Source organism: Hemitrygon akajei, chromosome 4 (assembly GCF_048418815.1).
Source record: "Hemitrygon akajei chromosome 4, sHemAka1.3, whole genome shotgun sequence".
Taxonomy (NCBI): Eukaryota; Metazoa; Chordata; class Chondrichthyes; order Myliobatiformes; family Dasyatidae; genus Hemitrygon; species Hemitrygon akajei.
Window position 1 is genome coordinate 34,311,817 of NC_133127.1, and position 13,342 is coordinate 34,325,158.

General features: G+C 44.7%; 1 protein-coding gene across 9 annotated transcripts in view; it reads left to right on the top strand.

Moving 5' to 3' along the window:
* LOC140726206 (fibroblast growth factor receptor 3-like) overlaps positions 1-13,342 on the top strand; it is a 271,549-nt gene that overhangs the window by 192,992 nt on the left and 65,215 nt on the right. For all 9 annotated transcript variants that reach the window (XM_073042271.1, XM_073042272.1, XM_073042270.1 and 6 more), the window contains one exon: positions 8,950-9,219. In XM_073042271.1, the coding sequence (XP_072898372.1) occupies positions 8,950-9,219 (270 nt within the window). The remainder of the gene's footprint in view (positions 1-8,949; positions 9,220-13,342) is intronic.

A 13,342-nucleotide genomic window follows, 5' to 3' on the forward strand; every position in this document is an offset into this window, starting at 1 on the left:
TGTAGTTTTTCATAATTTCTAACGTATGTCTCTAATGCCTGCAAGAAAATGAATCTCAAGGTAGTAAATGGTGACATATACGTACTTTGATAATAAATTTACTTTGACCCTGACTCATCCTGCTCTCTAACACGGGATCTCCTAATCAAACCGGTTAGTCTGAACCTTGTCCTACACTCCAGTGAGAGATGTTTTCCATGGATTCTCTGGTTCCCGTCCACAACCCACAGGCGTGCGGGTTGACTGGCTGACTGGCTACGTTAATCTCCCTCTAGTGTGTGACTGGAGTCTGTGGAATAAGATGGGATGGATCTGGAATGAATGCTTCATGGTTAGCACAGACCTGGTGGGTCAAATGGCCTGCTTCCATGTGGAATGACTCTGTAAGCCCCAGTTTCCTGATTTCAGCTTCAAAGCCACACACCCTATTCCCCAAAACCCTCCCTCCACCTTTGAATGTAGCAGTAAGAGGTGAAGAAGTTAGCAGAATTTAATATTTTATTATTGTAGCAATTTTAATCTATTCACTGTACTGTTGCGGCAAAACAAATTTTGCAACATAATTCAGAGCTTTAATGTCTTGCCAGTTATTTCCCCCACCCTATGCTCTCCCATGGTAAAACAGGGATGGTGGTCCAGGCCTGGATGCTGTCTGCACCTTGGCAAGTCTGAGAGCACCAGCTTGGGCTTCACCTTGTCCACTCTCACCCAGAGAGCTCAAATCTCCTGCATCTTCACCACGTCTATCTACTTCAGTCTTTTCTCCTCATCTGCTTCGTGTGACAGAATATTTCCCACAGGTGCCGATAATCCCTTTTCCCAGCAGAACAGCTGTGCCCATCTGACACGCACCAGCTGTGGCGTGCAGCTGGACCCCGGTGAATGGCAGACAGCGATGGAGGCCAAGTTCCACCCTCGCCTACCCGATGACAATGAGCTCACTGATAAACCTCGAACCACCCCTCTTAGGGCAGCATGGCAGTGTAACGCTATCACCACGATCAGCGATTGGGGTTCAGTTCCCTTTGCTGTCTGTAAGCACGCTCTCCCTCGTGACCGTATGGGTTTTCTCCAGGTGCTCCGGTTTCCTCCCAATACAGGTTGCTATGTTGTGGGCAAGCTACATTGGCACTGAAGGGCATGGTCACCCTTCTAGACTGCGTTGATGCAAATGACACATTTTGATCTTTCTATGTACATGTGACAAGTAAACCTGACCTGGTCTTTAAATCTTTTTCCTGTCCTGCCAACAAAATTCCATAAACCTCCCTTCAAATCTTGGGTTTGGCTGGCCTAAGCTGTAACAGTAATGTGTTTCAGTACAGTACAGGAAATGCCTAGCTCTCACAAGAGGGGGTTTTCAAGTGATATTTGAAACTGACCAACATACGTGGGCAAAAACTTGAGCAGACGAGAGAATGTCGGGACAGAGTATTAAATCTGGGTAAACAGGCATTTTGGGAAGGGCAGAATGGCCTCCTGCTCCTAACTGCTATGTTTCTATAAACTGAAGAGACTCCACAGATGCTGAAAACCTTGAGCAACACACACAGAATGGAGGGGGGAATATACAAGCAAGAGAAAATCTGCAGATGCTGGAAATCAATGCAACACACACAAAATGCTGCAGGAACTCAGCGGGCCAGGCAGCACCTATGGAAAAGAGTCAATGTTTCGGGCCGAGACGTCGACTGTACTCTTTTCCATAGGTGCTGCCTGGCCTGCTGAGTTCCTCCAGCATTTTGTGGGGGAATGTGAAAGTTGATGTTTCACAACGAGCAGGACCTTGGCCTGAAACATTGACTGTGTATTCCTCTCTCTAGATGCTGTCTGACTTGCTGAGTTCCTCCAGAGTTTTGTGTGTTACTATGTAGTGTGTTGGCAGAGGAATGGCAGACTAAGAGCTTCTAAAGCTGGGGTACACAGTGGGAAGGCAGCAAGCGTTCAACTGGAGGAACCCATGGGGGGGAGGGAGTGGGGAAGAAGCTGCCGTTGCTTTGGTTGTAAACCCTGATGCAGGGTCTCAACCCGAAAGGTCGATGATTCCTGCTCAATTCATTGAGTTCCTCCAGCATATTGTTGCTGCAGATTCCAGCATCTGCGGTCTCACAGGAGGGGAATAATGAAGGCTGGGGATGGGGACATTAAGGTTGATGAGAGACTACCCCTTCAAACCTCAGGCACTAGGCTACGGCCTTCAGAAAGCACAAAACCAGGGCCGGCCGCAGACGTGTTGCAGATTATATAGTTGATCCCCAGACTAATATAATAACCTTTTACAGGCTTGCATTTGTTTAATTTGAATTGTAATTCAGTGAAAGTCCATAAAAGTTAATTGCTGCAGTCTGGATGAAACCTATCACGCCATGCTCCGTTGCTACTAATACCACACTCTGATGTTCTCTTTACCCCATGTGTGACCCTTTGTTGCTCCAAGTGGTCACACACCTTGCGTGTGGGAGGTGGCTGTCAGACCCCACAACAGGAACAAAAGGCAGGTGCTGAAAAAGAGTTTCCCAAAGTTACCTTCTGTGTAAGTAGCATCTCCCCAGTACTCCTTGCCAAGGCTGATTCAGTATTCCCTTTGTCACACTTAGTTCCCAGTCTCGGAGCTGAAGATTGACATGTGCTGGGTTTTAAAGGATCCCAGTCCTTTTGGCAGGTTGTTTACCTTTGAACTGGAAAAGATTTTTCATAGCTCTACTTTTAGCCCCCCTCCCCCCACGTTGCCTTTGCTAGACTCAAAAACAGGAGGGAAGTGTCGTTTCTGTTCATCTCCATTCTCCGGCTGTCCGCCTGTGCGGGTGTGCAGGAGGGAGGAACAGGATCTGTTTTGTTGTTTTGCTTGTTGTGTTCTGTGTTGTTCGGTCGAGCGTTGTGTTCGTTCGTCATGCTGTGTTGGCACCAGAATGCGTGGCAACACTTGCGGGCTGCCCCTGGCACACCCCCAGGTGTGTTGGTCGTTAACGCAAATGACGTATTCCACTGGATGTTTTGATGCACTTGCAATAAATAAATTAATCTGAATCTGATCCTGTGGGTTCGGGGGGGGGGGGGGAACAATCTTGTACAGTTCGATGTTTTACCGTGAAAATATGTCCGTGGAAGATCTTGGTGCCTGCTGTGTCATGCCTCATTAGGATTTTAGACATATCAATAAAATCACCTTCTTCTTTTATCCTCCATTCAATTCACGTCTGATTTGTTTAGCCTCTTGTGACAAGAATTCCCCTTAACCCTGGAGTTAGCCTCATGAAATCTCTTCTGTATTGTTTCTAATGCTACGTGTTTTCCCCAGGTAGAGACAGGATTCTGTTCCTGACAACTATCCGTAACCCAGTTTGTAAGTTGAAAGTGCGTCCACCTGACAATCTATCCCAGTAAAAACGGAGGCCACCCAAGGGCCACGTTTAGTTTAACCCAACCATTCAGACTTGACTGCGAGAAGTGATGATGTTGTTGTTGCAGGAAAACTACTGACCATATTCAGTAATGTCAGTGCTCTGTGTGGAATAAAGGACCGGCTTATTTCTCCAATGCTGTATGAAGATAGAACTTGCACTGTGGTCCTAATCTTGCACCAAATCCATGAATGGAGTTCTCACATAGGTGAAGATTCCTGCAGCTCCTTAGCGGCTGGAAAATCCTTTGCACCGATCTTCCAAACCTTCGCCCATAAGTTGGACATCCTTTGTTAAATAGGAGGACTAAAACTGTACACAGCATTAGTTAAGTTAATTGGGAAGAGGAAGGAATGACAGCTCAGAGCTCAGATTTAGATTTACAGGCAGTGGCCACTTCATTAGGAACCTCCTGTTCATAGTCTCCTGCTGCTATAGCCCATTCACTTCAAGGTTTGTCGCGCTGTGTGTTCAGAGATGCCCTTTACGCACCACCGTTGTAATGCATGGCTATTTGGGTTACTGTCACCTTCCCGTCAGCTTGAACCAGTCTGGCTGTTCTCCTCTGACCTCCCTCATTGATAAAGCACTTTCGCCCACAGAATGGCCGCTCACTGGATGTTTATTGTTTCTCACACCTCTCTGTAAATTCTAGGGAGTGTCATGTGTGAAAATCCCAGGAGATGAGCAGTTTCAGAGATACTCAAACCACTCCTTCTACACCAACAATCATTCCACGGTCAAAGTCACTTAGATCACATTTCTTCCCCATTCTGATGTTTGCTCTGAACAACTGAACTTCTTGACCATGTCTGCATGCTTTTATGCATTGAGTTGCTGCCACGTGATTGGCTGGTTTGATATTTACATTAATGACCAGATGTATATAATAAAGGGGCCTCTGAGTGTATTTTAAATGAGGGTGGATAAATTTCGCATTTCTTATTGTAATTTATAGTATATTTTATGTATTACACTCTACTGCTGTTACAGGCAACGTATTTCACAATGCATATCAGGGATAATAAACCAGATTTCTGATTCTGAATGTGAAATGTTGTCAGGGCAAGCTGAAAACGTTACCATTGGGTGAGTGGTAGAGTACCAACCCCTTCATAAGGCCGACAGTCCTGGGCTTATGTCACCAACACACAGAGAATGAGAGGTGGATGGGGCTGGTGAAGGAGTCGGGGGTGTGGTGGGGGTATGATTCCGTGAACCTTTGTAAGTGCAAAACAAAACAAGCAGGCCGTACAGCAAGCCAGCTGAGGAAACTGGAACGAGCACAAGGAAGATGTGGCCTCAGCGATTTTGGATTCTGATCCTCATTATGTGGGCAGCTCTCTGCTTTCCCCTTTCACGTACTGCAGTCCCGTGGTACAAGTCAGAGGCATCTGTGCTTTCCCAGACCGCCACTCGTGCCACTTGCTGTCAGGATGACCAGTTACGCTGGCCTCGTGGGCTGCTTCAGCTGTGCATCAGAGTTAAGAGGACTTGTTGGAAATTAAAATTGTTTTTCTAATGCACTGGTATTCCAGTAAATAAAAAATATTTGAGCGTTCGACGCAGAACAGAATTGTACCCTTTCACACTAGCACTTACTGCTGTTAAGAAAATATATACAAAATGCAACGGCAGTGTGTTTGCTATGTATCGGAAATTGTGCTTGAATGAAAGGCGGCTCTATGTTACCTCTCCATTTTATTTGTTTGCCTTTGTCTAGGCATATTCCTGAGTTGTTGGATTGTATAAACATATGGGCCAAAATATACAGCTTGGTGATTACATGTTGACAGATGTGCTTTTAACCGTTTTCCTTCGAAATGTTTAGTGCTACTTAAACATATATAATGGTGTAAAGCTCTTCCTTCTGCTGTACAATCGCTCCACTTCCCCTCCACCCTTACCCAGACACGTATCAGGCCCAAAGCAGAGTGGGCTGGTGCCAATAAGTGGTGTTTATTCTTTTCAAGCGTGAGGTGTTTGACTTTAGTGTGCACTCTAGATCTGTTGGCAATGCGTGCCCTGATGTGCGGGAATGGACTACAAATGCGACCCAGGAGGTGAGCACCTGCCGTCGGCAGCATTGCAGTAAATCAACGTTAAATATTGAGAAACCAAACCTCTTCCGCTGAAGCAAATTACTTACACTACTGCTGTTAAGCTGGGATTGGTCAACCTTGTAGTAGCACAGCAGACTCAGTTCCATTAGGTGATTAAATGTGTTCACATAAAGCATAAAACAGAACTTAGAACATGAAACGTTACAGCACAGTTCAGGCCCTCTGGTCCACAGTGTTGTCCTGACGTATTTAATCTACTCTCAGATTAATTAACCCTTCCTTCCTACAAAACCCTCCATTTTTCTATCATCCACTTGCCTACCTAAGAGTTTCTTAAATGCCCCTAATGTATCTGCCCCTACCACCCACTCTGGCAGGGCATTCTACACATTCACCACTCTGTGCAAAAAAAAATGTTATCATAGAACAATAGAAGTTCTGTGATAGCCTGCAGCCTATCTTAGAACATAAAACAGTACAGGTCCTTTCGCCCATGAGGTTGTGATGCCCTTTTAACCTACACTAGAACAATCTAACCTAACACATAGTCGTCCATTTTTCTTTCATCCATAGGCCTGTCTAAAAGTCTCTCAAATGTTCCTACTGTATCTGCCTTTACCTCCACCCCGGCATTGTGTTTCTCTGTATAAAAACTCACCTCTGACATCCCCTGTATACTTGTCTTCAATCTCCTTAAAAGTATATACCATGTTAGCCATTGATACCCTGAGGAATAAGGTGCTGGTTGTTCACTCTATCTAGGCCTCTTATCATCTTGTACAGTCCTTATCCGCAGGGGATTGGTTCCGGGATCCCCCGCAATACCAAAAAACGTTGATGCTCAAGTCCCTTATTTAACCTGTCTCAGTGAGGTGGTCTTCAGGACCCAGCGGAACCCCGGACTTTATTTAACCTGTCTCGGTGCAGTGGACGTTAGGACCCGGCGGCGCAGCTCTGAATCCGCAGTGTTTCTGTTCACGAAAGTGATCACGATCACGATTGGAAGTAAGGTGGAAGTAATAAAGCGATCGGAAAGAGGTGAAACGCCATCGGTCATTGGAAAAGCGTTAGGCTGCAGTCGGTCAACGATTGAACAATTTTAATGGAGCATGTGAAAGGCCCTGCCCCAATGAAAGCTACAAGTATTACTAAGCAACGCAGTGGTTTAATTATTGAAATACGTATGTTTCTTAAGTATTTTATATGCAGAGAAAGGTAAAATATATACTATATACTAAGAAAAACACTTGACTAACTGACGCTAAATAATACCGGATGTACCTGTTCCGACTTCAAATTGAACTTAAAGACGGACTCAGGAATGGAACTCATTCATAACCCGGGGACTGCTTTACTTTTAAGTCATTTCTAGATTACTTATACCTAATACAATGTAATTGCTATGTAAATAGTTGTTATACTGTATTGTTTAGGGAATAATGACAAGAAAAAATAGTCTGTACATGCTGAAACAACGAGTGCTGGAGAGAGAACTTCCGGGTTTTCCCAATCCGCGGTTGGTTGAATCCGTGCACGCGGAACCCGCGGATAAGGAGGGCCGACTGTACACCTCTATCAAATCACCCCTCATCCTCCTTCACTCCAAAAAGAAAAGCACTAGCTCGTTCTACCTCTCCTCATTTTACATGCCCTCTAATTCAGGCAGCATCAGGGTAAATTTCCTCTGCACGCTCTCTAAAGCTTCCACATCTTTACTATAATGAGGCGACCAGAACTGAACACAATACTCCAAGCGCAAACACGAGGAAATCTGCAGATGCTGGAAATTCAAACAACACACACAAAATGCTGGTAGAACACAGCAGGCCAGGCAGCATCTATAGGGAGAAGCACTGTCGACGTTTCGGGCCGAGACCCTTCGTCAGGACAGTGCTTCTCCCTACAATACTCCGCGTGTTCTAACCAGAGTTTTATAGAGCTGCGACATCACCTCGCGGCTCTTGAACTTAACTCCCCGACTAATGAAGGCCAACACACCACACGCCTTCATAATTGCCCTATCAAGTTGCACAGCAGGTAAACGTGATTTATGCTTTCTCCTCGTTTGCTGTTTCCCCATGAACTCTGAAGATCATACGGGGCCGGTTTTCAGTACAAAGATAGGGAGTGCTGGAAGTGCTGCAGGTTGTACAGTCCCAGCGGGGCGAGGAACAGAGTCCGGTCATCACGTGCTGAAGTAAACGTGTTAAGTTGCAGAGAGGATGGGAGGTTGGAGAATGTCTGATAGGGCGACAGTCGTCTGATTTCTCCAACCTCCCACCCTCTCTGCAGTTGTTATCTTGATATATCGAGTTAACAATTGTTTTAAAATGTACAGTGTGAGAGAGAGAGAGAGAGAGTTAAAGAAAATAGAAAGATACAGCCACATTTGTGGGGGGGGTGGGAGGGAGAGAAGGGGGGGAGAGAGAGCGAGAGAGAGAGTGGGAATAAAGATGGTAGTCGCCTGTAATTGTTCTGTTTGTTATTCAGTCCTGAGGGCTGTAGCTGCCCTGACAGAAGCTGGGGTTCATTGAGCTGACATTAGGTGTCATGGGGCAATGACTGGAAGCCATGGACTTTGGCTGAATGCATCTGTTAGACTCCGGGAAAATAGTGAAGCACAACTTGGCAGACGGTTGGCAAGAAAGACATGAAAGTATCTTGGGAGATAAGATGGAGGCAGTGAGTTCTCATTACCAGGTAACAGCCAGTTTATCTCACAGGGGGCAGGCACTATGTCTACAGAACCTCCAGGGTAGTGGCTTCTGTATCCAACTGCAGTCACAGTTAATGCAAATAGTTCTGCCAGCGGCAGTTCTTAGGGCATTTTAGCCATTTTCTGCAGCAAAAAAATGGTCCAAGTGCAAGCTTGCCTGTTGATTAATACCATCAGCGCAGAAACTGATTCATATTTTCTTTATCATATGTAAAATGTTGGCAAGGATTCTGCACTGGGATTGGATAGATCCTGGATACCCATATGATTCCTGGCTCCGAGCAGCTCCAAGAAGGGGAGCAAGTGGAGAAGGAAGATTTAGATGGACATGGTGCTAGCGGGATTAGCTTAGATAGGTGTTTTAGTCAACATGGAAGAGTTGGGCCAAAAAGTCTGTTTCTGTTTTGTTCTGTATTCCACTGTTGTCTATAAGGAGTTCGGATGTTTTCCACATGTTTGTGTGAGTTTCCCCTCTGTACTCTGATTTTCTCCCACATTTCAAAGATGTACAGTTTAGTAGGTTAATTGGTCATGAGGGTATAATTGGATGGCATGGGCTGTCTGGCCTGGAGGGGCCTACTGCTGACTGTATCTCTAAAAAATATAATTCTAAATCAATGTATAGTGCATCGTTCAGGTTGACTTACTGGATTTAGGTGGGCCAGATTAGACAGTTGAATGTGAGTAATTGTTAGCAGAAGGAAGAGGTAACTTTAGAGTTAAATGTTTCAATAACCAAGCTTCTAAAATGTCACTGCTTCCTCCTCAGGAACAGGCATATTGGGAAGCCAGCGGACCATTCTGGAGGAGATCCTTCTCGGCAATGGAGACACCCTGGACCTGTCTTGCAATTCTCAAGGCTCCTCACTGGCTCTAGTGTGGTTGAAAGATGGACTCCAAATCCTGCCCAACAACACAACCCAAGTAGGTCAGAAGTGGTTGAAGATCATCAACGTTTCCTACGATGATTCTGGAGTCTACTCCTGCAAGCTCTGGGGAACCAATGAGATTCTAAGCAACTTCACAATCAAAGTCACAGGTGAGTGTTGACTGTCACAGTTCCCTGAGCACATGGTGATGAACTTGCCCCATGATGTTAATATACAATCCTGTAGTGACTTGCAGACAGCCCTCACAGATCAGAGGTAACCTCACCTTCACAGCATTGGGAAGAGTAAAGAAATAATCCACTAGCTAAATCGATGAAGTGATTAGACATCTGTCCATTTTTCCAAAGACATACTCTGTGATCCAGACAATGAACTCGGAACAGTGGTAGATTGAGAATGAGGAGTCTAACCTGCAAATCTGTTGGAATGCCATGAAAATTCATCTGTTTCATCGCTCTTTTTATACATTATTAAATAGTGCATTAAGAATATTCTTATATTCTTTTGAAAGGAAACCTCTAATATCAGAATCAGTTTTATTATCAAAGACATGTTGTGAAAGTTGTTTTGTGTCTGCAGTACTGTGCAATACCTATGAATTACTGTAAGTTGCAAAATAGTGAGGTAGTGTTCATGGGTTCATGCACCGTTCAGAAATCCGCTGGCGGAGGGGAAGGACCTGTTCCTGAAGCATTGTGTGTGTCTTCAGGCTCTTGTGCCTCCTTCCTGATGGTAGTATTGAGAAGAGGGCATGAACTGGATGCTGAGGGTCCTTTATAATGGATGCCTCCTCCTTTCGAAGATGTCCTCGGTGCTGCGGAGGCTATGCCCGTGATGGAGTTGGCTTGTGTGTGACTCCAGACCTGTACTGATGTGATCCACTTTTAGCTCTACAATGGTCTGATATGCCGTTCTAGGGATGGGCCATAAATTTTAGCCTTTCCAGTGTGGCCCAGATCTCAGAGGTTTCAAAGATACATTTAATGTCAGAGAAATGTGGACAATATACACCCTGAAATGCTTTTTCTTCGCAAACATCCACGAGAACAGAGGAGTGCCCCCAAAGAATGAATGGCAGTTAAATGTTAGAACCCCAGAGCCCCTCCCGTGTGCGTAAGCGGCAGCGAGCAACGATCCCCCTCCCCCCACCGGCAAAACAAAAGCATTGGCACCCACCGCCGAGCACTCAAGTGTGCAGAAAAGCAACAGCAAAGACACAGACTTGCAGTACCCCAAAGACTATTTGTTCACCCGGTATCAGGAACGACTAAAGTAAAATAAAGCACATAAAGGTGTTCTAGTCCCAACCTGGGCTGCTACCCCTCCCATTCATATGTGCTTATCCAAACTTCTCTTAAATGTTGCAGTTGAACCCGCATTTCTGTTGACAGCTCGTTCCACACTCTCACCACCACCTCTGAGCGAAGAAGATTACCCTCAGGTTCCTCAAATGTTTCACCTTTACCCTAAACCTATTACCCCTAATTCTAGTCTCATCCAACCTCAGTGGAAAAAGCCCATCTGAACAAATCTTCAGGTAAGCGAAATGGAAATAAGAAAAGCAGAAGTGTCCCTGTTAAGTTATGCAGTCTTCAGAAGGAAAATAAAGAGAATATAGCTTGAAAATGTTTCTACCTCACATAGCCCCAGATGAGAGCTTTAATCTTTTCAACTTCACGTTCAGTCTTTTCAGAGAAAAAATGAAGGAAGTGTTGGAATGCCACATTATCTTGTAATCACACACTTTGGAAACTATCTAAATAAGTTTGATCATTGTCAAGAAAACATACAGGAAGCAGGGAGAGGTTCATAGTGGGTAATTCGAAACTGAAAGTTCAAAATTATTATCAAAGTACGCCTGTCTCCCTATACCACCTTGAGATTTATTTTCTTGCAGGCATTCATACTAAATACAAAGAAACACAATAGAACCAATGAAAACTACACATAAATATTTGAAAAAGTTGGTGTTCTGCAAAATATTTAATGAAAATTGACTAAAGAAATAGACTTTTTTCTCACCAGTGTTTTCCCATTCATCTTTCTTCTTGGGACACCATTCTACTGTCCCCATTCATATCAGTTTCTAATCCAGTTGCCTAATGAGCAAGAAAACAAACTGTTGGAGGAGCTCGGAGGACCTGGCAGCATCGGTGGGGGGAAATTTTCATCGATTGTCCCTTTCTCTCCCCAGAAATTGTCTGAACCACTGAGTTCCTCCTGCAGCCTGTTTGTTTAGTTTTGCTCCAGATTCCAGCCTCTGCGGGTTTGTTTGGCGATAATGAGTGCCGGTAGTACTGTTTGGTGACCAGGCATTGAGCAGAGCTGATCGCTGGGCTCATCCAGAGGAAATGCAGTGTAGGTCTGTCACAGTCTGTCTGCTTCATCTAGGTACTTGTAATCAGATGGGGTGGAATAGCAGTCAGCAATGGAAACTAATTTTTTTCCTCACAGGGTTTTCTGATAGTATACACAAAGTACACTACAGATGCTGTGGTCAAGTCAAGACGTACAAACAAGCTGGATGAACTCAGCAGGTCGGGCAGCATTCGTTGAAAGGAGCAGTCAACTTCGCCAGTCCTGACGAAGGGTCTCGGCCCGAAACATTGACTGCTCCTTTCAACGGATGCTGCCCGACCTGCTGAGTTCATCCAGCTTGTTTGTACATCTTTCTGATAGTATGTTGGCAGATGAGCCTGGGAATCAAATCCAGGCCTATTAAGTTTGGTATGGTGCAATGTAACTAGTTTTCCTGGAGGAACAAATGAATACCTCTAATTAGTAGATGGCACGTGCTGCTGTGGGGGTAAAGGGGAACTGCCTCCCCTAATCTACCTCATGCTTTTTGGTGTCTTTGCCTGTGACCTAATGCCTCACTCTACTTCATTTACATAGGATCAAGGATCAGCTTTATTCACCATACACATTTACATGTATTAGGAATTTGCTGTGGTTTAAAGTGTTTATAGGAGATTGAAGAAACTGAGTTATAGACAGAGGGGGGTGGGGTGGGCTAATAGAATGATTGATCAGGTTAACTGCCTGGGGGGTATTTTTTAAATGGTGTGAAGTTTTTTTTTAACAGCCCTAAGGCGCTTTCCGGAAGGAAGCTTTTGGAAAAGGTAGTTTGCTGGGCGGATAATGTCCACAATGATTTTTACTGCCCATTTCTTTGTCCTGGCACCTACAAGTCCTGCGGTGATGCTAGGCCGCAGCCAGTAGCCTTTTTCTGCTGACCTGACAGTCTGTTGCATTTTTTGTATATTGTGAGAGAATGCTGCTCCAAAACAAACAATGATGGCTGATGTGAGGATGCTCTTGACGATGACAGAGTAGAATTGTACCGGTGTATTCTGGGGAAGGTGGAATTTTACCGAGTATACCCCATGCTGAGCCTTTTTGAAGGAGATACAGTTCTCCCGCATGAGAGCCCATGAAATGGTGTGGAAACGGTGCCTACTGCAGAGTTGTAATTTTTCATTGCAATCAAATATTGGCAGAAAGGAGCAATCTTGCTGTTGTACTAAAGAAGATATAATCTGCTCAAATCCAACAATAACATGACATTAGCCAATCCTACCCTCCCTAACTCAGGTCTGCCAAAGCTGAGCTGAGCCGAGCCATGTCAGCACAGAACAAGGCAAGTGCTAAGAATGAGCAATGCCTGATTCTAGGGGACCTCTCACAATCAGAAGTTTGCAGAATCTTTGTGGGTTTCATTAGGCTTAAGGGGATATCGTTAGGAATTTGCAGCATGCAGGCGAGGAATTCTCATAGCTGCCTTCCAACATAGCATCAAATTATGCATTCACCATAGTCAGAGAGGGAAAGGAAGACATTTGAGCCACTGGAGGATTAACTTGGACAAATTACAAAGAGTGTTCCACCCCACCTTAGGTCCAAGATTTAAATAAGAAGAAAAGTTTATTTTGGCCAGGAATAAAGTGAGAAAATCTACAAGATGGTAGCAAATGCAATATTACCTGAGATAAATTGCAAAATGAAGATCAAGGTAGTAAAGAGCATTTTGAGATTTATTATTCCTGTGATTAATATGCAGGACAAAACAACCAGCTCGGATAAGTACATGGGTTCCGGCTGTCTTTATGAATGAGTGAGCACTAACTGGTTCTTCCCTCCTGAAAATGAAAACAAATTTACCCCCCCCCCCCCCCAACAGTTACTGTGTTCCTCACTTCCCAATGGAATGACAACAGGCACTAGTTTACAGAGAAAAATGAATCGCATAATCCAGGAAGGTTAGATAGCACA